Consider the following 27,557-nt stretch of genomic DNA (forward strand, 5'->3'; position numbering starts at 1 on the left):
ACTCCAATCAACATTGTCAAAAGCTTTCTCTAAGTCTACAAATGCTAGAAACGTAGGTTTGCCTTTCCTTAATCTTTCTTCTAAGATAAGTCGTAAGGTCAGTATTGCCTCACGTGTTCCAACGTTTCTACGGAATCCAAACTGATCTTCCCCGTGGTCGGCTTCTACCAGTTTTTCCATTCGTCTGTAAAGAATTCGCGTTAGTATTTCGCAGCTGTGAGTTCGGTAATTTTCACATCTGTCACCACCTGCTTTCTTTGGGATTGGAATCACTATATTCTTCTTGAAGTCTGAGAGTATTTCGCCCGTCTCATACATCTTGCTCACCAGATGGTAGAGTTTTGTCGGGACTGGCTCTCCCAAGGCCGTCAGCAGTTCTAATGGAATGTTGTCTACTCCCGGGTCCTTGTTTCGACTCAGGTCTTTCAGTCGTCGCCGATGAACACGGATCAACAGGTGGGCGCTGAATGGTGGTTGACAAGACACTGTTGCTAGCCTCTTGGTTCATCTGGGCGGTGAGTTTCCAACAGCTACTCGTCTATTCGCCCGTACACATCTGCACAGCCGTCGTTCACACTTGCCACATATTGCCTCTGCGGATAGCGACTTGACGGTGTACTTTAACCATGGCGGCACACGAACAGTTCATAAACTTTGCCGTTTCGAAAATACTGACACCCTTGGCCCTAAAGCCGAAGATATGCCGTTTTTGACGTCAGATAAATAGCTCTGTTGGGCATCACGACAACGACTGCACTGTTTTCCGCGTCCTCCTCACACGCTTTATATACCATTCTCTCCTAGTGCTGCCACGAACCGTCTGTGAGTGATTATTGCGTGTTGACGTCGAACATAGGCAGTGGTCACGTTCAAGTGTCTGGACTGGGTTGACAAGTACTGTTTCCTTCTCAATATGTCTATGTTCCAAAGTTTTAAAGATACATAGTCAAGTTGTGTGATCTTGTACGCACTACATAGCAGAGCACAGTGGACACTCAGTGCTTTTCCTACAGCAGCAATAGGGCCTGTGGGCTGTCAGGAAATCACTAACTTGCTTGTAGGTTCTCAGGCGCATCTGGAGGCGTCTTTCCTCCACTTGACCCCAGACATGCTGAATGTGTGTGTGTGGTACAGGATCAAACAGATCACATGCAACAGTTAGAGCTGGTGGACCTCTGTAAAAGTAGTATTGTGCTAGAGCACGACTCGAATGGCTCGAACAGCTTAGGACACTGCTCAAGTAATTTCATGTTCCGCACAGTCCTTCGATAACCCATGATCTAGCGGCCTCTGTTGGTCTTAGCTTTTATAATACAATGTTGTTGTTATGGTCTTCAGTCCAAACATTGCCTTGATGCAGCTCTCCATGGTAGTCTACCCAGTGCAAACCTCTTTACGTCCGAATAACTACTGCAACCTACATCCTTCTAAATCTGTTCACTGTATTCATCTCTTGGTCTCCCTCTACGATCTTTACCCCACACGCTTCCCTCCAGTACTAAATTGGTGATCCTTTGATGTCTCAGAATGTGTCCTGTCAACCGATCGCTCTTTTCGTCAAGTTGTGCCAAAAATTTCTTGTACCGCGCTCTCCCGCTTTATTTAGCACTACTGATAGTTACGTGATCTATCCACCTACTCTTCGGCAATCTTCTGTAGCACTACATTTCAAAAGTTCCCATTCTCTTCTCGTCTAAACTGTTTATTGTCAATGTTTCACCCTCGTATGTGGCTACAGTCCAGTCAAAGACTTTCAGAAAAAACGTCTTAACTTAAATTTATATTCGATGTTAACTAATTTCTCTTCTTGAGGAACGCTATTCCGGACATTGCAAGTCTACATTTTAAATCCTCACTATTTTGGCCATCATCAGTTACTTTGCTGCCCAATTAGCAAAACTCATCTACTACTTTAACTGCCCTGTTCCCTAATCTAATGCCCTCATAATCCCCTGGTTTATTCTGCTACATTCCATTATACTTATCTTGCTTTTGTGGATGTCAATTCTACGTCCCTCTTTCAAGACACTGTCCATTCCATTTGGCTGCTCTTCCAAGTCCTTTACTGTCTGTCACAGAATGACAATGTTATCGACCAACCTCAAGGTTTTTGTTTCTTTTCCTGAACTTCGAATCCCACTCCAAATCTTTCTTTGGTTTCCTTTACTCCTTGATCAATATATGGATTGAATAACATTGGGGATAGGCTACAACCTTGTCTCACTCCCATCTCAACCACTGCTTCCCTTTCATGCCTGACGCCTCTTACAACTGCCGTCTGGTTTCTGTACAAGTTGTAAATAGCCTTTCAGTCCCTGTATTTTTACCCCTTCTACTTTTAGAATTTCAAAAACAGTATTCCAATCAACACTGTCAAACGCCTTTCGAAGTCTACAATGCTATAAACGTAGGTCTGCCTTTCCTTAACATATCTTCTAACATAGGTTGTAGGGTCACGTGTTCTTACATTTCGTCGAAATCCAAACTGATCTTCCCGCATGTTGACTTCTACCATAGTTTGCAGACTTCTGTAACGAATTTGTTTTTTTATTTTGCAAATATGACTTATTAAACTGATACTTCAGTAATTTTCCCTCCTGTCATTAGTCGTTATCTTTGGAATTATAATTATTATATTCTTCTTCGTCTGTTTCATACATCTTACACACCAGATGGAAAAGGTTGTCATGGCTAGCTCTCCCAATACTATCAGTAGTTCTGTAGTTCTGACGAAATGCCATCTTTTACAGAGGCCTTATTTCGACTTATATCTTTCAGTGCTCCATCAAATTCTTCTCGAAGTATCATATCTTCCATCTCGTCTTACTCTACGTCCTCTTCCATTTTTATAACATTGTCTCGGTGTTCGTCTCCCTTGTATAGCCCTGTATATATTCCTTCCACCTTTCAGCTTTCTCTTCTTTGCTTAGGATCCGTTTTGCCTCTGAGCTCTTGATATTCATATAGCTGCTTCTATTTTCTCCAAAAATCTTCTATTAGGTGGTATCCACTTTCCCCTAGTGAAAACTACCTCTAAATCTTTATATTTGTCCTTTAGCCATTCCTGCTTAGCCACTTTGCACTTACTTTCAATCTCATTTTTTAGACAGTTGTCTTCCCTTTCCCCTGCTTCATTTGATGAATTTTTTTTTTTTCCTTTTATCAGTTAAATTCAATGTCTCCTGTATTATACACGGTGTCCCAGCTATCTTGTCCACCCAAAATATCTCTGGAACAATAACAGCTATTAGAAAACGACTTTCACCGGTATCAATGTAGGGCTGGTGCCCATGAATGTACATATTTGGAAACATTCTAAAACGAAAGCATATGTGTTTTTTAACACAAACTTATGTTTTTTTAAATGAACCTCCAATATTTTTTCTTCAGCAATCCATAGCATGACAAAGCACATACACAATGGCGTTGATTGCATCGCAATATTCCCATTACATCCCGAGATATTAAGACGTGAAGTTGACGCTTGAAACACCCGACATGCGCTGCTAGCGCACGTCCTGAGGCTCAGGCGTGAACCCCATGCTGCCCGTAATCGCGATGTGATTGACATGTGTAATCACACCTCCATACTTATCAAGAGGTCCGAAACGAATAATACGGTCTGCTGCCATCAACTCTCATAAGCACATAATGGTTTCCCTCTTGCACGTTTTACGTATCTACGTACACAATATGAACCAGTACCGATCGGTGTACACCCTTCAGGTTGTCTTATTTATCCTGCACACCCAAAATAAGGTTTATATAATGCGTTATATGACCCATTGTGCCCGTCGCGCAGGGCCTGGCTCTACTTAGTCAAGTGTCCAACGTAGTTCCCACTACTGCCACAGTTACCACTTCGCCTGGTTTATGATTTGCGACCCATGCAAACTCCTGTACTCCACCACCCTCCGAGCATCCCATTTGTTGTTGCTTTTGCGTGCAGTACACTGCTTGCCAGTGTAGTCGTGCATCAGAGTAATCTAGTGACGGCACGGAGGTAGTACACATTGTGAATAAACGTTGTGTTATGGAACTTATACTGTACAGTATAATGTACACACACGAAGATATGGTAGAAATGCTGCTGATCTATGGAGAATGTACGTTTACGGGAAATACGTTATGAGATTGCTTGTTTGTTGATAGTACTGTTAGCGAACATTATGATTATTAAGTTAATATGTCTGTTTTCTACCCTACTCTACATACCTGTACTGTACCCTGTTGTAGGTGGACGAAATGCTGTTCAGGCAGAACGACTGTACAGAAGACGATTGCCTGACAAGCCATCGCCTTCGCGCCGGATGTTTGGTCGTCTCACATCTCGTCTACGTGAAACGGGAAGCTTAAATCCAAGACCTTAAAACGTCCCCTTAGAACAATTTATACAAGACTGTGCTTAAACTGACACACAATATTTTTGGCGCAACGCAATCTGACTTTCAAAAATCCCTACAATAGAATGGCCCTGACTAACATTAAACTATACGTTTCACAAATTACTTACCTCACAAAAATCTTGGTTACTCGAACTACTGCAATACAGCGAGCACCACTACTGCCAGCTAAATAAAAGATTCAAACTACGGAAGGCACTAACTACTGATAAGGATAGTTAGCAAATGAAAGATATTAATAGAGAACAAACAATGTATTTACCTTAACAGTCATAATACACTCCTGGAAATTGAAATAAGAACACCGTGAATTCATTGTCCCAGGAAGGGGAAACTTTATTGACACATTCCTGGGGTCAGATACATCACATGATCACACTGACAGAACCACAGGCACATAGACACAGGCAACAGAGCTTGCACAATGTCGGCACTAGTACAGTGTATATCCACCTTTCGCAGCAATGCAGGCTGCTATTCTCCCATGGAGACGATCGTAGAGATGCTGGATGTAGTCCTGTGGAAAGGCTTGCCATGCCATTTCCACCTGGCGCCTCAGTTGGACCAGCGTTCGTGCTGGACGTGCAGACCGCGTGAGACGACGCTTCATCCAGTCCCAAACATGCTCAATGGGGGACAGATCCGGAGACCTTGCTGGCCAGGGTAGTTGACTTACACCTTCTAGAGCACGTTGGGTGGCACGGGATACATGCGGACGTGCATTGTCCTGTTGAAACAACAAGTTCCCTTGCCGGTCTAGGAATGGTAGAACGATGGGTTCGATGACGGTTTGGATGTACCGTGCACTATTCAGTGTCCCCTCGACGATCACCAGTGGTGTACGGCCAGTGTAAGGAGATCGCTCCCCACACCATGATGCTGAGTGTTGGCCCTGTGTGCCTCGGTCGTATGCAGTCCTGATTGTGGCGCTCACCTGCACGGCGCCAAACACGCATACGACCATCATTGGCATCAAGGCAGAAGCGACTCTCATCGCTGAAGACGACACGTCTCCATTCGTCCCTCCATTCACGCCTGTCGCGACACCACTGGAGGCGGGCTGCACGATGTTGGGGCGTGAGCGGAAGACGGCCTAACGGTGTGCGGGACCGTAGCCCAGCTTCATGGAGACGGTTGCGAATGGTCCTCGCCGATACCCCAGGAGCAACAGTGTCCCTAATTTGCTGGGAAGTGGCGGTGCGGTCCCCTACGGCACTGCGTAGGATCCTACGGTCTTGGCGTGCATCCGTGCGTCGCTGCGGTCCGGTCCCAGGTCGACGGGCACGTGCACCTTCCGCCGACCACTGGCGACAACATCGATGTACTGTGGAGACCTCACGCTCCACGTGTTGAGCAATTCGTCGGTATGTCCACCCGGCCTCCCGCATGCCCACTATACGCCCTCGCTCAAAGTCCGTCAACTGCACATACGGTTCACGTCCACGCTGTCGCGGCATGCTACCAGTGTTAAAGACTGCGATGGAGCTCCGTATGCCACGGCAAACTGGCTGACACTGACGGCGGCGGTGCACAAATGCTGCGCAGCTAGCGCCATTCGACGGCCAACACCGCGGTTCCTGGTGTGTCCGCTGTGCCGTGCGTGTGATCATTGCTTGTACAGCCCTCTCGCAGTGTCCGGAGCAAGTATGGTGGGTCTGACACACCGGTGTCAATGTGTTCTTTTTTCCATTTCCAGGAGTGTATATATAGCAGTTCATGACAAATTACAAAACTCCGCCATCTCTCTCCACACATCCACCACTGCTGGCGGCTCACCTCCAACTGCGCAACGCTACGTGCTGTTCACAGCCAGCTGCCTAACACTACAATGGCGAGTATTACAACAATGCAAAGCAGCCACAGACTGCACACAGCACAGCCAGTGATTTTCATACAGAGGTGGCGTTGCCAATAAGAAAACCTAAACAGCCTACTTACAACCTCGACATCGTCCTAGAACACGCACAGATGAACGTGCTGAAGTTGCTGTGCTCGCTACCATAGCTGCGAATCCTCAAATCAGCACACGTCAAATTGAACGTGAAGTTTGTGTGTCGAAATCAAGCGCACAGCGTATTCTTAAACGTCATAAATTTCACCCTTACCATGTTCATTTACACCAGGATTTTCATGGAAATGACTTCCACAATAGGGCAACATTTTGTCGGTGGGCTTAGCAGAAACTTCTGACTAATCCAAATTTTTTTGCAGATGTTCTCTTTACCGACGAGCCATCATTCTCCAACAAACGAATTGTCAATCTGAGGAATATGCATTATTGGTCCGCAGACAATCCAAAATGGCTCCGTCAGGTAGAGCATCAACGTCCGTGGAAAGTTAATGTTTGGTGTGAGAATTTTGGAGATACCATTATCGGACCTTTCTTTATAAATGGCATCCAAAATGGCAGACAATACTCCAGATTTATACGACATAATCTTCCTGTTCTCTTGGACACCGTACCTCTGAACCGGAGAATGGTCATGTGGTATCAGCATGACGGATGCCCTGCACATAACGCCTTACGAGCACGACGACTTCCGTACCGTAAGTTCCCTGGTAGGTGGATTGGACGAGATGGCCCAGTTGGGTGGCGTGCCCGATCTCCGGACCTTACACCGCTGGATTATTTTCTTTGGGGAGCAGTGAAGGATGCTGTTTACCAACATGAACCAACAACACCAGAGGACATGAAGCAACGCATTATTGATGGTTGTACAGCCATCAAAGAGGAAACAGTAGCACGAAGTAGGGCATCCTTCATCCGCAGAGTGATCCTATGTATGCAAGCCAATGGGCATCACTTTGAGCATGAGATGTGAATGCTATGTTTAGTATGTAGTGCTGGTATCACAGTGGAAGTTTCTACAAAGGGCCATTTTACCCAGTGATGTTAAGAAACATTTGTTTCCAACAATTTGTCATTTAACGCATTAGATAAACATAACATTGATAATTATGTGATAATAAAACTAATTGGTTAAACATGTTTACATTCATCTTCTCTGTCCTACCTGAACTTCCCAAATCAAAACATTTTTACCTAAACAACGGTAAAACTTTTAGTCCACTTGCTCGTTTCACTAAAACCATCAACATGAATTTCACTATTACGAGTGAATAATTAACTTTCACTTGCGCTAGATCTACAGTAAAGTAAAGTTTTAACGTTGAACGGCATTACCTTTTTAGTAACGGATTAACGATAAGCGAAGTTAACTTTGTGACTAACGTTGCGGTACACAGATATGTTACAGAACCGCATCACCCCTAGCCTATGGGATAAATACCTGCTGGAATGTACGACGTTAATGCAGGATGGCAGCAGACCGTATTATTCGTTTCGGACCTCTTGATAAGTATGGAAGTGTGATTACGCATGTCAATCACATCGCGATTACGGGCAGCATGGGGTTCACGCCTGAGCCTCAGGACGCGCGCTAGCAGCGCATGTCGGGTGTTTCAAGCGCCAACTTCACGTCTTAATATCTCGGGATGTAATGGGAATATTGCGATGCAATCAACGCTATTGTGTATGTGCTTTGTCATGCTATGGATTGCTGAAGAAAAAATATTGGAGGTCCATTTAAAAAAACATAAGTTTGTGTTAAAAAACACATATGATTTCGTTTTAGAATGTTTCCAAATATGTACATTCATGGGCCCTAGCCCTACATTGATACCGGTAAAGTCGTATTCCAGTAGCTGTTATTGTTCCAGAGATATTTTGGGTGGACAAGATAGCTGGGACATCCTATACAAGGACTTCTGATAGGTCATTGTACGTATTTGATTCTCTGCTGTCTTCACTATTTCATATCTCGAAGCTACGCATTCGTCTTTTACTGTTTTCTTTTCCCTTGTAGTCAATCGTTGCCCAACCTTTCCTATGAAACTCTCAACAGTCTCTGATTCTTTCAAATTATCGAAGTCCCATCTACTTAATTCCCTATCTTTTCTCAATTTCTTCAGTTTTAATTTAATTTCGTAACCAATAAATTGTGCTCAGAGACCACATCTCTCCCGGAAATGTCTTACAGTTTAAATTCTCATTCCTAAATCTCTGTCTTACCAATATATACTAAATCCGAAACCTTTACACCGAGCGAGGTGGCGCAGTGGTTAAGCACTGGACTCGCATTCGGGAGGACGACGGTTCAATCCCGCGTCCGGCCATCCTGATTTAGGTTTTCCGTGATTTCCCTAAATCACTCCAGGCAAATGCCGGGATGGTTCCTCTGAAAGGGCACGGCCACCTTCCTTCCCCATCCTTCCCTAATCCGATGAGACCGATGACCACGCTGTCTGGTCTCCATCTCCAAACCAACCAACCAACCGAAACCTTTCGGTGTCGCCAGGTCCCTTCAATGTATGTAACCTTCTTTCATGATTCTTAAACCAAGTGATTGTGATGATTAAATTATGCTCTGTGCGAAATCCTAGCGGGCGGCATCCTCTTTCAAAATTTCCCACGGTCCATATTCGCCTGCTATTTTCCCTTCTCTTCCTTTTCCTACTGTCGAATTCCAATCTCCAATCACAATTAAATTTTCATTTGCGTTAACTATCTGAATAACTTCTTTTATCTCATCATACATTTCTTCTATCTTTTCATCATCTGCGGAGCTAGTTGGCATATAACCTGTAGGTGTGAGCTTCGTGTCTACCTTGGCTACGATAATGCGTTCGCTAATCTGTTAATAGTAGCTTACCCGCATTCCTATTTTCTTATTCATTATTAAATCCACTGCTGCATTACCCCTATGTGACTTTGTATTTGTAGTCCCGAATTCACTTTCCGGAAGTCCAGTTCCTCCTGCCATCCAACATCACTAATTCCCACTGCACCTATCTTCAACCTATCCATTTCCCGTTTCAAGTTTTCTAACTTACCTGTCCGATTAAGGGATTTAACATTCCACGCTCCGGTTCCTAGAATGCCAGTTTTGTTTCTCCTGATGACGACATCCTCCTGAGTAGTTCCCGCCAGGATATCCGAATGGGGGACTATTTTACCTCTGGAATATTTTGCCCAAGAGGACGCCATCATCATTTAAATATACAGTAGAGCCGCGTGCTCTCGGTAAAAATTACGGCTGTAGTTTCTCCTTGCTTTCATCCATTCACAGTAGCAGCACAGCAAGGCCATTTTGGTTGCTGTTACAAGGCCACATCAGTCAGTCGTCCAGACTGTTGCCCCTGCAGCTATTGAAAAAGCTGCTGCCTCTCTCCAGGAACTATAAGTTTGTCCCGCCCCTCAACAGACCTATGGTACAGCCATCTGGATCGCTGATGCATGCAAGCCACCCCACCGACGGCAAGGTCTGTGGTTCATTGGGAACTGTGGATTTTAAAAATAAAAATTCTAGAGACCACGTCATATGTAACAACGGTGGGTAGTAAATAAATAAATAAATAAATAGAAACTGCGATCACAATTCAGCCCCAAACTTGAGCTTTCGCTTATCCCAAGATCTAGTGAAGCCTGTTGGTGTTACTTCCAGGACGGATTTTGCCGTTGTAATTCATTATCGCGATCGTAATTACAATCTGTTTCTTTCATCTTCCTTGGGTATGAGCCACTATGGGCTATCTTTTCTCGTTTCTTTCCTTACATATTTCTCTAATAATTTCTCGATTTTCTTCCATCTTTCCTCAGTCCAACTGACTCCAGTCTTCTTCATGGGTTATTCATGGAAACTTTTGTAATCTTGCAATTTCTTTCTGAGTGGCAGCCGTTCCAGAATATCTTATGGGGTAGTTCGACGTTCGTCTACGTCACAGATTCTTTACACCACGCAACTGACCGAGATAAGTGAACAGTAATTTTGTCAGTGTGTTTGGACTCATCCTTTGGATGCAGCCATAGAAAGATATTCTTCTTTTCTTAATCATGTCTGTAATTTCGTCAAAACCAAGTGTGCGTAAAGTTCATTATTTTGACGACTTTTGCATTTCTTTTGTCTCTTTAACAGGACCCAAAATTTTCTTTACTATTTTTCTCTTTGCTCTTTCCAGTGCTTCCAGTTCCGCCTTTTTGTTTTGAGTGAAACATTCTGCTGCATAAAGGGCTTCTAGACCAATTACTATAGAGCAGTGTCTAAGTTAACCACTAATTTCGTATTACACTGGTGTACAAACCTTAAGGATGAAGGTAACTTTCGCATGATGTGTCACTGCTGGACGTACCCTCATATGGCGAGGGGTGGGAGCACGCATGTACCCAGGGACATTGTCGAATATGATCGTTTTGCTGGTCCAGCTGCTATGGTGTGGGGAGACATAACGTTTCATAGGCGTACTAACCTCCAAATCTTTGAACATTGTACACTCACCGCTGAACGTCATTGTGACACTGCAGAATAGGTTTTTCAGAATTTTCGAATGTTAGAGATATTAAGGTGGCAGAACCATTGGTAACTGGATCCATTTGAAACATGGTGCTACTGAAGAGTGTTAAAAATCCCCCCCCCCCCACTTAGTTGCAGCACACCTACTAATGTGCTTATACGCTAGTATTAAAGGTTTAATTATCACTCCAACAAGGAAACAAGGTGTTGATGCTTCTCTATATTTTCAACATTCAATGAGACGTATACACACTTAGACTAAAAAGTCACTCGCCACGAAAGAATTATCCGAATGGGACGGAAATCGGTAATGTGATGTGTAGTGGACTGACAAAGCAGCCAGTCCACAGTGACGGGTAGCCGAAAGAAAGGCACGCGTACTAACACACGCCGACTGGCGTGAATTCTGGAACAGGATAAGTATTGAATGCTAATAAGAAAAGTATGCAGCTTCTCGAATACTTAACTTTTATTTATCCTTGTTGTATACATCGTTCTTCTTTTTGAGACATTTCATACGATAACTATCAAACTATGTAAGGCTAATGGCGCCTTGCTGGATTGTAGCCATGGACTTAGCTGAAGGCTATTCTAACTGTCTCTCGGCAAATGAGAGCAAAGGCTTCGTCCGTATAGTCGCTAGCAAAGTCGTCGTACAACTGGGGCGAGTGCTCTTCCGTATCTCGAGACCTGCCTTGTGGTGGCGCTCGGTCTGCGATCACACGTTGGCGACACACGGGTCCGACATGTACTAAATGGACCGCGGCCGATTTAAGCTACCACCTAGCAAGTGTGGTGTCTGGCGGTGACACCACATTCCTCCCCCGCAAATAGGCGAACGGTCGTGGTATAAGGCTGCCGCCCGCCGTGGGGAGGACCCCATGTTGACGTATGCGATGAGGTGGGGAGCCTAACAACAGGCGAGGCTGTGCCACCCGCACCCGGCCATTCGGTCTGAGGGGAGCTAGGAAACGCCTGAAAACCTAGTCCAGGGAGCACGCCAACATGCGGTGTGTGCGCCCGTAAAGAGACAGGAGGGGCCGAAGGGTCGACCTCCATTGCGTCGGGGTATCCGACGCGCGAAGACGCCATGTGGTCCGGAGCGGGCAAGAGTTTCATGGCGGAGGACAGCTGGTCACGGGAAGCGATCGGCGGCGCGTGACCCAGGGAGGCGCTGGGCGGCTGCAGCGAAGCGCCGAATGCGGGCGGCGCCGGCGGGAAAACAGGCGGCGGCGGCGGCGGCGGCGGCTGCGGCGGCGCGTCGCCATGGGGCAAAATGGAAGGCAGCGTCGGTAACACCTGGGGATGAGGCGAGCCAGTAGATGGGTCCCCAGGGCGCTGACCGAACGGCACCGTCGCTGAAAGCAGACGGGGAGCGGCAGAACTCGTGCGACGACAGATGCGCAGCTGATTGAGATGCCGACGCACCTCACCAGAGGCCCCCAAAACCAAATACATCGCGCGGCCGAGGCAGCGAAGAATGCGCCCTGCGAGCCAACGCCGTGAACCTCGATAGTTGCGATAGAATACAACGTCGCCTGGAGCAAAAGCAGGAGTCTGCCGCTGCACAGGAACCTGATGCGGCGGATGCAGCAAAGACATCAAGGTTCGATGAGGACGACCGTGGAGCAACTCAGCGACCATCTCGGGGCTGAGAGCGATACGAAGACAAAAAGAGCAACAGCGCGTCCTCCCGAGAATGCGACTCTTTCAACTTCAACATCTGTGACTTGAAAGTCCGGACCAATCGTTCAGCGGCACCGTTTGGCTGAGGCGAAAACGGCACGGAAGTCAGATGTTGAATACCATTGGCCTGGCAGAATGACTGAAATTCTGCGGACATGAATTGTGGGCCATTGTCGGAAACAAGAGTTTGCGGAAGACCTTCAATGCAAAAGATAGCAGACAACGCTTGGATGGTGGCAGATGACGTCGTAGAAGACATCCGGACAACAAAAGGAAAATTACTGAAGGCATCTACCAGAACCAACCATCGAGCATTCCAGAATGGACCAGCAAAATCGATGTGCAAGCGTTGCCAAGGGGAAGTGGCTTTTGGCCATGCAAAGACTTTCCGCGGCGGTGCGGATTGTTGTTCGGCACACGCCATGCAAGAAGAACACATATTCGTAATCGCAGCATCGATTCCGAACCAAGTACAGTGCTGGCGAGCAAGTTGTTTCGTGCGCACTAGACGCCAATGTCCTTGGTGAAGAAGCCGTAACACAGAGGACTGTAACGAACGTGGGACCACGACTCTGGACTGATCATTATCAGAACGCAACAACAAAACACCACGTCGTACAAAAAGTCTCTCCTTATGAGCAAAAAATCGGCGAACCAACGGATCCTCGATCCGAGACTTTGACAAAGGCCATTGCGTAGCAACAAAAAGCAAAACGGTAGCAAGGACAGGGTCAGCAGCTGTGGCTGTAGCTACACGACGAAAATCAATCGGAAACGAGTCGACCACTTCATCGGTTTCCGCATCAATGAACATGCAAGCAAGTTCGGAAGAATCGAATGCTCTATCCTCAGCAACAGGCAAACGGGACAACGCATCGGCGTTTCCGTGCTTAGCAGGGGACCGATACAAGATATCGTAGCGGTACTGCGAGAGGAAAATAGACCAGCGAATGAATTTCTGCGCTGTACGCGGAGGTTCAGGCTTGTTCGGATGAAAAAGCGATGTCAAAGGTTTGTGGTCTGTGATGATGGTAAAGTGACGACCATACAAGAAATCATGGAACTTAGTAACACCAAATACGAGAGCCAAAGCTTCTTTCTCTATCTGTGAATAATTTCTTTGCGCAGACGAGAGCAATTTGGACGCAAAGGCAATAGGGCGATCATGCGAGCCAACTTTGTGCGCAAGCACAGCACCGATCCCGAAATCCGATGCATGTACCATCAACAAAAGGGGTTTCTGGGGATCGAATGGCGTAAGGCAAGTATTAGAAAGCAACGCCGATTTCATCTGGCGAAAGGCGCGTTCGCATTCCGTCGTCCAGACGAACGGAGCACCCTTACGGCGTAAGCGATGAAGCGGAGCTGAAATGGAAGAGGCATTGCGCAGAAAGCGATGATAATAGTTAATTTTACCCAACACACTCTGTAGCTGCTCCACATTTTGTGGCGAAGGCAATTCTTGTATGGCACGGAGGTGCTCTGGACTCGGATGTATGCCTTGGGCATTAATGACGTGTCCCAGGTATGGCAAGTCACGAGCAAAAAACACACATTTGCCCTTCCGCAAGCGAAGACCATTTTGTCGCAATACCTGAAATAACGTTCGTAGGTGTGCTAAATGCTCGTCGGCTGTCTTTCCGGAGATCACAATATCGTCCAGATAGTTCACAGCAGTAGGGACCGACGCACAAACAGTTTGTAAATATTGCTGAAACAATGCAGGGGCGGATGCACACCCGAATGGCAGTCTTTTGAATCGGTACAAACCAAGATGCGTGTTAACCACCAAGACGCGCTGGGATTCGGCGTCCACTGGGATTTGCAAGTACGCATCTGCTAGGTCCAACTTGGAAAAGTATTTACGCGGGCACAGTTTATCAAAAAGATCTTCCGGGCGGGGTAAGGGAAAAGTTGCAGTCACTAGTTGTGGATTCACTGTTGCCTTGAAGTTCACACAAAGTCTCAGTTTTCCGGAAGGTTTTGGCAAAATTACTAAGGGTGAGGCCCAGAGAGAAGCTTGCACACGTTCAATTACACCCTGTGATTCTAGATCGTTTAATGTTCTTGCGACCTCATCACGCAATGCGTGGGGAACATTGCGCGCTCTGAAAAATTTCGGTTGCGCGTTTACTTTCAGTTCCAAGTGTGCTTCATAAGTCTTAGCGCAACCAAGGCCCGGTGCAAAAAGTCTACAAATTCTTCACATAGCCGAGAAACACTGTCTGAAGGCACAGTCTGATTCACTGATAGGACCTGATTTACAATAGACATGTTAAACAATTGAAATAAATCTAAACCAAACAAGTTCACTGCAGTAGAAGAACGAAGAACGTAAAATGACACATGTTTTGTTTGTCCCTTGTATGTTGCAAGAAGGCTGCACTGTCCTAACACAGGAAGTTTCTGTCCTGAATATGTAGTGAGCTTAACAGTTGCGGCACGCAACGGAGGTTTTCCCAGTTGTTTGTACGTGTCATGATTGAGCAATGAAACTGCAGCTCCGGTATCGAGCTGGAATGGGATGACCTTGCCATTAAAGTCCAAATCTACAAAAAGTTTATTGTCCTGCTGACGACAAGAGCGACTGTCTCGTGCAATTTGAACTGATACAGGTACAGCATCACGTACCATTGTATCTGAATAAGGAAGGCCACAGTCACATTCAAACGCACAATCCCTAGTAAGTCCTTGCAAAGTTGCAACCCACTCCCTATTAGTCTGACCGGCCGTACGTTTTGTACGAAAGAACGTATACCTTTTTGCAACGACATTGACTGTTTCTTTGAAATAGGCATCTAAAGCAGACAAAATTTCTTCGTAGGACAGAGTTGCTACGTCGCGTCGGGGAAACAATTTCACGGTAGGACACACCTACACACGAAAGCAAAAACGGCTGCCGCTCATTACCTTGAATTCTGTAGGCGGCGAGATGAAATCCAAACTGCCGTGACCACTCAGTCCAAGATTCTTGCGCTGGATCGTAGTGCCTAAAAGGCGGTGCAACTGCGAGTTGTGGCTGCGGTAGCGGTGAAGCGGCGGCTGCCGCATCGGTTTGAATGGCACGTTGACCCTGGACGAGCTGTCCAAGGGCATCCAATAACGCCTGCGTCTGCTGATTCTGCAAGCGATAAAATTCGGACAGTACATCGGGAGATTGTGGCGAAGCCATGACACAAGTAAATCAATCAAAGAGAAAGAAGGCGGTTTGTAACGTCGCCAGAAAGTAGAGCAATACAATCGCGAAATCCGCTTTTAATCCTCGTCGTCAATGTAGTGGACTGACAAAGCAGCCAGTCCACAGTGACGGGTAGCCGAAAGAAAGGCACGCATACTCACACACGCCGACTGGCGTGAAGTCTGGAACAGTATAAGTATTGAATGCTAATAAGAAAAGTATGCAGCTCCTCGAATACTTAACTTTTATTTATCCTTGTTGTATACATCGTTCTTCTTGTTGAGACATTTCATACGATAACTATCAAACTATGTAAGGCTAATGGCGCCTTGCTAGGTCGTAGCCATGGACTTAGCTGAAGGCTATTCAAACTGTCTCTCGGCAAATGAGAGCAAAGGCTTCGTCCGTATAGTCGCTAGCAAAGTCGTCGTGCAACTGGGGCGAGTGCTCTTCCGTATCTCGAGACCTGCCTTGTGGTGGCGCTCGGTCTGCGATCACACAGTGGCGACACGCGGGTCCGACATGTACTAAATGGACCGCGGCCGATTTAAGCTACCACCTAGCAAGTGTGGTGTCTGGCGGTGACACCACATGATGTACATTTGCAGACAAACAAATGATTCGGAAAAATTGGATGGTTTGTTGAAGGTAATAAGCTTCACAAGCTGATCTTGTGAGTAACACGTTGATCCATCTCTGGCCCTTGTGAACACTTATTCGGCTTGGCTGGTCATGATCGGGTTTGGCAAGCACGAAGACGATAAGTAGAAACTCTCACCGAGTGCGGGCTGGCATTATCTTACTGAACAGTAAGCCCAGGACAGCTTGTCATGAAGGCAACAAAACGGGACGTGGAACATCGTCGACGTACCGCTGTGCTGTAAGCATGCCGCGGATAAAAACCAAAGTGATTCTGTTATGAAGTGAAATGACACCGTAGACCATTATTCCTGGTTGTCGTGCCGTACGGCGGGCGTTATTTCGACTGGCATCCCACCGCTGTCCAGGTAGTCGTCAGACACGTCTTCGCTGATCATCTGGGCCCGTCTCAAAGCGGGACTCATCACTGAAGACATTTCTACTGCAGTAAATGAGATTCCACGCCGAATGTGCCCTACACTGCTGCAAACGGGCTTCTTGGTGTACAGAGATCACTGGTAGTCGGCGCAAGGCGTGCCGTGAGCTCAGCGTCCTTTCTGGGAGCCGCCTAGTATCGGTCCTTGTGGTCACTGAAGCGCCAGTTGCACTTAGGGTCGAGGATAATAATGAGTCCGGGGCTCTGAATATCTCTCTGACGATTGCTAGGTCCTCTCGTTCTGTCGTTCCTCTAAGTCGACCACTTCCTTCTTGTCGATGTGTTCACAATGGTTCACCTCATTCCTGCCAAGATCATCGATAAATGGCAACACTGTTATTCAAATGTCGAGCGATCGCCGTTTACTTCAACTGGTTTTTTCCAGCTCAGCTAAACGTCCTCTCCCAAATGCTGTACACGCACCTGTCTGCGACGCTTAGTTACTGACCAACTGAATTAAATGGGATAAAATTCGCAAAGATTTTATGTCCCGTTATAGAGATGCCCCTCTTTACTATCCTTGCCAGCTGCACGGTGAAACTGTGCAGGAAAGTCTCGCATTCATCCATCGGCCACCTAAGTTTACGATTTTGCATGTTCCGCCGATACTTGAATGTATATCAGTTTGTGACCAATTTGGATAACTTCTTCGTGGCACGCCAAATGTATTTTTCCCTTAGAGTTCATTTCCGAATGATGTAGATCCTGATTGAAGAAACTTGCCTTTTGGCTGTTCTGTAAACGTACCATCACAGAAAGGACGTCGTCATTATTCTGGAAACGCTTACCACCAATGGTCATTTCATCTAAAAAAAAAAAAAGCGAAGAAGTTTCTCTGTGCCACGTCAGAAGCATACGGGAGGAAGAATCAAAATTTGTTACTCTAAAGAAGTAGCATGTGTGACGGTGGCCTGAAGAGAAAAGGTCGGTGTGTTGCTGAGGAGCAAAAGCGACGACTCTAACAGCTTCCCGTGACGTTCCGCTCTGACCTCTTCGGATTTCTGTAGAGTGTTTCTCTGGCGGTTTACCTCTTGCGAGAATAATTTGTAAGCACCAAATCTGCTGGGGAAAAAAGTTAGTACATCTGAAAAGACGACGTCTATTTTAATCCGATGACGGCATATGCCACCTGGGGGATAGTAAATGTACTGATAATGGTTTCAACGTCGTCCGTCATCAGATTTCGTAGTAGCATAGCTACCAGAGCGTAATCTGTGTCTATCCCTCAATAGAGAACGTTTAAAGCCAGAAGGCTCGTTGTGGTGCAAAACTGAGAAGCAAGCAGGCAACCATGGCACAGAGATGCACTCGTGCTTCCTACAGCCAACTGAGCGAATCTGAAGGAGATCAAATTTTGGCCTTCCGAGTGACGGGATGGTTCTTTCCGAAAATTGCCACACGAGTTGTACATCCTGCGTCAGTTTTGTAACAATGCTGGTATCAGTGGTCACGTGGATGTTCTCACGCCTGTTGACGAGGTTCCGTACGTCCACCCAGCACAGAAACCCCCCTCCCCTTTCCCCAGGATTGTCTTATTGTAAGGGCAGCAGTGACAGAACGTACAGCTCCCACAGCACAGATAAGAGGGCTTTTGAGCAGAGCTGTGTCAACACAAACTGTTGCGAACCGCTTATTAGCAGTGGGACTAAGGGCACACACAACTTTAGCCCATCTTCTAGTCACGCGCACCATCGACGTCCACGGCTCGACTGGTGCCGTCAGAGGATCACTTGAAAGATGGAATGACGCACCATAGTCTTCAACGATGGAAACAGATTCTGCCTCCACGCAAGTGATGGTCGTTTGCGCGTATGACGCAGACCTGGAGAGTACTGTTTCGTAAAGTGAATTCGTCCAAGACACATTGGCTCCACCTTTATGGTCTGGGGTGCGATAAGCTACAACTCTCGTACAGCTTTGGTGTTTCTGGAGAGGACGCTGACCAGTGCTCGGTACATGCGGAATTTTATTAGACCCTTTCATTTGCCTTTCTTGCAATGGGAAGGTGGTGTGGTGTTGTAACAGGATAGTGCTCGCTCAAACACTGCCCATGAAACTCAATGTGCTCTTCAAGACGTGCAGCAACTTCCCTGACCAGCATGATCCCTCGGCTTGTCTCCCAACCAGCACTTGTGGGATGATATATTGGACGGGAAGTGACTCGTTTTGACTCGTCAGCCAACAACTCTTACAGAACTGCATGAACAGGTTGAGCAGGAGCGGCATAACGTACCCCCAGGACAGTATTCGTCATCTGTACGATAGACTGAATGCTAGTGTCAGCACCTGCACTGCCGCCCATGGTGGCCACAACATGTTCTAATATGTGTGTTTCATCACCTGGTACCTCAGAATCGGTTGTGCTATTGATCTATAAACACAATATTACTCAATATGTACTGTTTCCACTCTAAATCTTGAGTGAATTAGAAACTTCTAAAAGAGTGTACTAATTTTTTCCGGCAGTGTATTTTAGAAGAAGAAAGTCGACTTGTAAGTGGGCAATTCAGACTGTGTTGAAACCCTGCGTAATTTTCAGTTGTGAATCCACGTTCCCACTGCTCTGTTTTGCTCGTGTATCTCTAGTTCACAGGAATTACCTAGCACTCTTATACGGTGATGAAGTGGCTATTAAGTCAGCCGAACTGGCCCGACCCAGTTGTAACATTCCTGTTGCTTCCTCGGTTCGGCTGGTATTTTGGATGGGTGCGAACGATGAGCGTGGCCAGGTCTTGCCCTCGTTCAAAATGTCTTGCGAGATGTTGAAAATTTATCCATGTCTGATTTTCACTTTTCCTGCAATCGTTTCCATTGTTGACACACCGGTCTTCGATCACCAGGACATCCACATCTCCTGCGATCCCCGTTTCTTTTACACAGCGATGGTCCGCCACTTCATTCTTCTTCATTCGCATTTGTTTGACCACACCTGAAGCGTCTGCACTTCTCTGTCATATGATGGTGCACTGTCGCCGTTCGCTTCGACCACATCAGTATGGACTTTTGCAGCGGCGTTGCGCTTCAAATGCAGGAAACGGATCACCGCATCATATTCCACTTAACGAACGGGTTCGCCATTTTGTTTTGGTTCGTCTAGCGACGTGTTACAGTACTGTGGCGCTAGGGTTCTGGTGTATACCTGGGCTGTGGATGAGCCGTGTGTCGGTTCTCAACACATATAGCGCTCTTAAGATTGTTCTGAGTTCTTCCATTCCATCGTTAATTGATTCTTTCATATTTACCGTTATGCTGCGTACGATTCTGCTGAGATTCCCCTCTGGCGGCGTGTCTGGTCTTATCGACCTTCGAGTCGTTGCTTCCTGTTAGCCTTGTGTAAGGGCATAAGATCTTTGGGGGGATGGCCGGTTGGTTGCCTAGCGGTGACGAGTCGGTCGGTCGGTTTTTAAAATCGGGAATTAGAGAATGTCGTACGGTGAGACCGCGGCGTGGTATGGCGGTGGAGAGTTGGCTGTTGTTCCGGGAAGCCGCCTTGTCTATCCTGGGGGTGCGAGACGTGTGGGTCTAGTTGAACACAGCTCTTGCTGTGAACACCCGGGGGCCACGGCTGTGGTTCCGAGTCACTACTTGGTGGGAGCGGCAACGGATGTCTTTAAATTTTCCGTCTGGAGGCGGGAATGATAGACTAGTAACTCGCCTAACCTGAGGAGTGGTATTTCGCCGCCGTGGGTGCAGAGAAGACAAGGGCTCCGGTGACAGAGCGCGTGGCTGCGTAGACTGTGCCCAGTTGGGTACGCTGGCGACATGGACACTGTCGGGTCTGAGGAACCTCTGCATCGGAGTTCACCTGCTGTTTCTGTGATAAACTGCAAGTTAAGTTGGTTAAAGGTTTAGAAGTTAATAGAAAAATTTTGGTTTGTGCAACTAGCGTCGCCGGCCGGAGTGGCCGTGCGGTTCTAGGCGCTACAGTCTGGAACCGAGCGACCGCTACGGTCGCATGTTCGAATCCTGCCTCGGGCATGGATGTGTGTGATGTCCTTAGGTTACTTAGGTTTAATTAGTTCTAAGTTCTAGGCGACTGATGCCCTCAGAAGTTAAGTGGCAAGTGCTCAGAGCCACTTGAACCAACCAGCGTCTTTTCTGCCTTGTGGCCTCCTGCGTTCGGGTTTCCTGTCCCTGTCGCCGGTGTATTTATAGACAGTGATCTTTTCCGCTTCTTATTAGTACTGCCCGGTAGGAAGCGTATTTTTGGGCAGGTATTATTGTTTTAGATTACATTTTTTCTGCCCTGTGGCCTCCTGCGTTCGGATTTCCTGTCCCTGTCGTCGGTGTTATTATAGACAGTGATCTTTTGACTTCTTATTAGTACTGCCTGGGAGGAAGTGTATTTTTGGGGCAGGGATTGTGGTTTCTGATTTGATTCCTCCTCCTCCCCTGGCCTCGCGTGAGGTCGATGTGATTGCTGAATGTGAGGCGTTGTGGGTCTGTTTGTCCGCTTCTAGCCTGAGCATCCTTCGGGAGGCAATTGTGGCCGCCCTTACACCCGGTCGGTTAATTATTTTTATACCAGGACATTTTGGTGGCAGGACATGGTATTAAAGTTGTTAGTTATTGTAAAATGTTAAATGGTTATATTTTACTCTGATTGTTTTTGGCCACTGTTTAAAAAGGTTAAGTTTGCCTTTCATTGTTTTTTTTAAAAAAAAAATTACGTAGCTTTAAAATTGTTAGTTATTGTAAAAGGTGAATGAATGTATCTTTACTTTGATTGTTTTAATCTACTTGGCATCCTTTGAAAATGCTAGTTCTGCCTCCCTGTTAGTGAGCCCTTGTAATTTAATATCTTGTTGTGCCAAAATTTAAAGGAAGCGGCTCCCTACATGTCCGGTAGCGAAATTGTATGCAAATTGATGTTTTGTTTCATTACTTGGAAACTTCAATTTTGTTATTAAATGCTTTATCAAAGTCTGCTTTAAGTAAAATGGCTTGGCTATTAACAGTAAGGTAAAGTTTTTAATTTCATTACTTCGAAAATTTTGATTTGTTATCAAATTTTTATCAAAGCCGGTTTTAAGTAAATGGCTTGGCCGTTAAGTGTAGAGTAAATTGTTTTGAAAAGGCACTCATGCCTGCTAGCTTTTTTGGATCTGTTCCTGGTCAAGTGGTAAAGAAATGACTTTTAATGGTTGAAGTAATCAATAAAGAAATTTCAAATTGCAACTCGACAGTAACCAACTACTTTTGGCCCCATTTCCCAACTGGGGGTTTTCCTTGATTAATCGTAACACCCGTCTCAGTAGACAAACGGAAAGAAAATTAATTGCTTAACTTCATACTTTCTAGGTAATAGTTAAAAGTTTGTGATTATCCCCCCTGTATCTTCATGAATTCTAGGGAGATGAATGGTATCTTGCCTTGTTCTGTAGTTTCCTCCACTTTAAGAGCCAATGACCAACGACCTGAGTATTTCTTTGTGTTGCAGCTAGTAATTCTTTATGGTTTTATTGTGATTTCCTCAGTCATAGTACTGGAAAGTTATAATTACGGTGAAGCTACTCACATAGGTCCAGTGTGGGTTATAATTATCGTATGGCAACTAACTATGGTTAATGTGGAACCGATTTATGTACCCTGTAAACAATACTCATAGCTCCGATTTCGATCACCAGGGTCAACCTGGCGCTGTGAATGCTTGAAACGTGTACAGAAATGTTTCCATATGTAATGGATTAGGAACGGGACGTGAGGTGAAAAGATGAAACACGTGAGAAAGGCATAATGTTGATTTAATTTACTAAGCGCCGCTTACAGTTTGTTCAATATGAGCACCGAAGGTGCTTCATCCGTGAAACGAAGTCATCAGCTGTTGCTCGCAGCAATTTCAGTGAAATCTGAGCAGCGTGTTGCTGTCTACTGGCCTATCTCTATCGGGGTAGAGACCGACCGTGTCCCTGGTAAACGCGTTCTTTTGCGTATTCCCTGAGCCAAAAATCACATGGACTGAAATCAAGTGATCTTGCAGGCCATGCATCGAGAAAACGTCTGGGGATATCACGTTCGTTAAAGGTTGCATTAAGGAGATCTTTCACTGGGCGAGCGACATGAGATGTTGCCCAATCTTGCATGAAAACAGTGATTTCCACAACAGTTACAGGAATCACATGCTGTACAAGGAGGTCTCGATAACGTACAGACCTCAGGGCACACCTAACAGGCCCTCAGGGCGTATTCTCTTCAAAGAATAACGGACCGACAATGAAGGTGCTCGTGAATCCACATCAAACAGTCAAATATGGCGAGTTCAATGGCTCTTTGCGCACAACTCGCGGTTTAACAGTAACACAAATTTGGCAGCCCTGTGTGTTCACTGCACCCTGTAGTTTAAAATGTGCGTCGTTACTTCACAGAACATTGCGCGGCCGCATGTCACCAACTTTGATCTGCACCAGAAACCGAAGAGCAAGTTAGGAACGTTGCTGCGGATCATGAGGTTTCAATTTCTGCACCATCAGAATCTTGAACGGGTACCACTGTTAAATAGACCACAAAAATTTCCGTACTGTTGGCCACGAGATGGACAGTTCTCGTGGCCCTGCACGAGCACTAGCACTAACCCTGGCACATGCTGAACAGCATGGATGTCATACCGTCGTACGAATAGGGCACAGCGCCAAATTTTCACCTGGTGTCCAAAATTGTAAATAATTTTTCAAGGGTAAAGCACTTCTGCATTAACGCATTAGCATATCTACCAAGTTTCACTGCCATAAAATATTACAGCCACACTGGACATTTGTGAGTAGCTGCATATCAATTACAACTGCCCAATAGACAAATTTTTCTCAAAATTGTTACTGCCAGCGAGTCGCACCGTTGACACCATTTCTTTGTGATGGACTGTACAGCCGCTTTGATGGAGGGTAATCGCAGAACCCCGAGACGAAATAGGCGGCTCAACTCCAACCGCACCAGCCGCCGGAGGGCCACGGGCTCGCGGCGTTCGGGGGCTGCATCCAGGGGAGGCAGGCGTCCTGTCAACTACGATGACATCTTCAACGTGAGTGCCACAACCTCTACCAGTCTCCTCCCAGTCTTGTAACGACACAGATTGGGAACATTTCTACCTTCGAATATCGCAGAAGTGTCAATCAGTCTCGGCCGTTACTTTGCTGGTTTCTGCTGTCTGAGGCTATTCAGGTCAACTCATCCATGTCAAGGCCGATGACACATAGGTGCACAATCCTATTGTACACTGCTAGGCATCAACCCTTTATTTGGCAAATCCAAAGTTATCTACAGTAAAGTTATCTAGATAGTTATTTTCGTTGTACTTAGGGTGTTCGAAAATTCCCGTTACAGACTTCTAGGACTTGTAGATGGGAGTGAATACATAATATTTTGAATAGGAACTCATGTTTGGAAACGTAACGTTTCGTGCTACTGTCATTTGAAAACATGTTTGCTAGGAAGGTATGCAACAGGGTAGTCATGGGGAGGCGGGCTACTTACGTCGGATCGTCTGTCCTACCTCTTCAACCTAGTTCGAGCCCAATTCATGTGTCTGTGTGTGTTAGAGCAACACAGTTGAGTACACGTTTGCACCGACATCGTCCTACTGTATGGCGAAGATCACGGTAGTGAAAGAGCTGCTCGTCGCCTTAATCAAGGTCGTTATCCACAATGTCCGGCTCCATTGCACACTCTTTTCCCCACAAATAAACAACGACTTCGAGAAAGGTGTACTTTCACCATCAGCAGGTGTGACTGTGGTACTCGAAGGACACGCCGCAACACCCAAATTGGAATAGCCCATAGTGCAATACTGCATCACGTTGAAAAGATCCTGTCAACGAGCACACGAGCAACTGCGAGTGCAGTGGATGTTCAAATGGCTCTGAGCACTATGGGACTTAACAGCTGTGGTCATCAGTCCCCTAGAACTTAGAACTACTTAAACCTAACTAACCAAAGGACATCACACACATCCATGCCCGAGGCAGGATTCGAACCTGCGACCGTAGCAGTCGTGCGGTTCCGGACTGCGCGCCTAGAACCGCGAGACCACCGCGGCCGGCAAGCAGTGGATGTTGCTCCCAGCACTGTTTGATATGGTAAATTACTCGTAAGAGTGTTCGCGCTGCTAACATGTTTTTGAAATGGTTGTAACACAGAAACGGTACGTTTCCTGACATGGGTTTCTGTTGAATGTATTAGTTACTCACTCCCCTCTACAAGTCCTAGAAGTTTGTAACGAGAATTTCGGAATACCTTGTATAGACATACAAACTGTGTTGTATGATTTTTTTCAGATTTTTATCTTTATCTTTATTTTTAGAAAATATTGCTGCTTACAAACAACATTGTCAGTATAATTTAGCTACTTATTTTCACGTACGTAGTCATATGAACTAGGTTACATAATTTTTCAAATTTTTATGTTTTATTTTTCGAAATTATTGCTACTTATAAGCAACATTGTCAATCTGAGGTACAAATTCTATCCACAGTACCATATGAACAAAGGGTAATATTCCAGTATTCTTTCTCATAGTGGTATACAAACATAGCGGCTCAAATTCATTTCTGTTCGTATTATCAGATGATGTTCTCTGGTGAACTGAATACAGATTTGTCTCCCTTGGTACTGAGTCCATTGCTGCATAGTTTAAAATCTACGTGAGGTACCGCAGTGGTACGTCACTAGCGCAATCTGATGTAACAGGAATATATGTCACTGAATCTGAAGAATCACCTTTTATCCACTGATACTCTACGGACAAATTTTTCTGCCCCGGGTCTTAGTTTTGTCATTATTCGATGTACTCTCATGCTCAGGAAAAAAAAGAGAACACCCTGAAAGACTAGAGATAGGACTTCGATATTAACAGGATACGTACATTACTGTGTTCTGCAGAAACGATCTGCATTTCAGTTGCCTCGGCTCAACATGTGTCCTGTTGCCTATAAGGCACAGAGTCCGCCATGGGCCCTGATAACTTGTTCCATGCGCGAGGCCATGGACGCATATAAGGTGCGAATAGCGTCCTGTAGTGTAGCCATTAATGCTGCATTCATCTGGTGCCAAAGTTCTTGGCACTGAGTCATTTCGCCATATCACATATGTTTTCGATTGGTGACAAGTCTGGTGATCTGGCAGGCCAGGGCAAAAGGCTGACATCGTGTGACACCAAGAAGGTGCGTGTTCGCGCAGCAACATGTGGTCGAACGTTGTCTTGCTGAAAAAGAGCGTCTGGGATGTTGCGTAGAAACGGTGTGGTTACAAGTCTCATGTTGGCATTCACATAGGTCACACTAGTCACAGAGCCCTGGACACGCATCAACTATGGTTTGTGGTGGTACCCAGTAGCACCCCACACCATAAGGCCTTGAGTTGGCGGCGTATGTCTTCTCTGTGATGCCGCTCTGCCTGTCTGCGGCGAACCAAAATTCGGTCATCATTTTCAAACAAACAGAACCTGGATTCTTCCAAAAACACTACCTGATGCGTTCCTGTCCCCAGCGGCGTCGTTCCATACACCACTGCCATCTTGTCTCTCACATTCGTCAAAGGTAGGAGGAGAAGTGGACGACGCGCACTTAACCCATGCCGTAATAAACGGCGACGGTCTGTCACCCCTGATAGTGTACGATGTGTTACACTGTTCCACTGTCGCGCCAGAGCCGAGGAGGATTCAGATCTGTCCGACAATGCCTTTCGGCTGATGTGTCGATCTTCTCGGGGAGTGGTCTGGCTGTTGCGTCCTGACCCATCTCGTCGTGTTCTGAGGCCTTTCGTGAACCATTCCGTACACTCCCGTTGCACTGTCGAAACACTTCGTCGCACACGAGCAGCAATTTTACGAATGGATGCATCACTTTCTCTCATGCCAACCATGCGCCCTCTTTCAATCTCGCTGATTTGATGGTACGGTTCGCGCATACATCTATGAGGCATCCTGCAGGTCTGCTCAAGTCACACTAATCCATTACCTTCGTTTTATAGTGACAATGAGAGGAGCAGGCACATTTTATCGGTAGGTGGTGTTGCGCAGCAATATCATTGTTTACCTTTAACCCGCTGTCCGACATCGATCAAATGCTAATCATTACTGTAGAACATACTAATGTACATGTCCTGTCAATATGGACGTGCTACCTTTGGTCGTTCAAAGTGATCTTTTTCTCTGAATATGAGTGTACTAGGCAATGTATCCTACACTGTGTGACGAAGCAAGCTGGGATAATTTTAATTCCCCTCTTGTTTTGTCATCTGCCTTCCTAAAATTCAATTTTTCATTTTGACTCAATTAACGTTAACGTATTAACGTATAATCTGTATTTTCATAAAACAGAAGGATTAGCCCTTAGTTTTAAAGAATATTATCCCAGATCTAATTTTTATGTATGTAATTGATTTTCTAATTTATTTCGGCTATTCCTATCTTTCCTTATGGCATGAAATCAGTAATTTTTTCATTACTTAAATTCTGTTGTTGACGTATAAACAAATACTAGTTTTCTACTACTTATAAACATTTGGAAGACGAACTAATAGTATTCTTAAGGTATGTATCTGGATCTATTCAAAAACATTTTAGCAAAGCCAACCCTTGACTAATTCCAAAGTAATTTCCAGTTTCGTCAAAAGTATTGTTTGCGTAACTATATTTGTTAAGTTCAAGATTTGAACAAATAATTCGGACTAATTTTTTAGTACAAGAAACTGTTAAAAAGGGCCAATTTTTCGATGTTTTCAGTTAATTTAATTAGCTGAGTTTTAATTGTAATTTCTGTAAATTAAACTTCGAACAATGTGTAGTTTCGGTACCTATTATTGCGAAGATGGGCCCAATATTTGGTCACGAGACTGTCAGTCCACGGTCGAGTTTCAGACGAGGAATTTGTGC

At 45.7% G+C, this 27,557-nt stretch overlaps 1 protein-coding gene across 2 annotated transcripts in view; it reads left to right on the forward strand.

Moving 5' to 3' along the window:
- The window catches only part of LOC124790003, a 141,572-nt gene that overhangs the window by 94,482 nt on the left and 19,533 nt on the right, over positions 1 to 27,557 (forward strand). Inside the window, exon 5 of one of the 2 annotated variants that reach the window (XM_047257544.1) lies at positions 23,556 to 23,707. The exons of the other annotated variant lie outside the window; for it this stretch is intronic. Within the exon in view, the coding sequence (XP_047113500.1) occupies positions 23,556 to 23,707 (152 nt within the window). The remainder of the gene's footprint in view (positions 1 to 23,555; positions 23,708 to 27,557) is intronic. 2 annotated transcript variants of the gene reach the window in all.

The sequence above is a fragment of the Schistocerca piceifrons genome, chromosome 3 (genome assembly GCF_021461385.2).
Source record: "Schistocerca piceifrons isolate TAMUIC-IGC-003096 chromosome 3, iqSchPice1.1, whole genome shotgun sequence".
In the NCBI taxonomy this organism is placed as follows: domain Eukaryota; kingdom Metazoa; phylum Arthropoda; class Insecta; order Orthoptera; family Acrididae; genus Schistocerca; species Schistocerca piceifrons.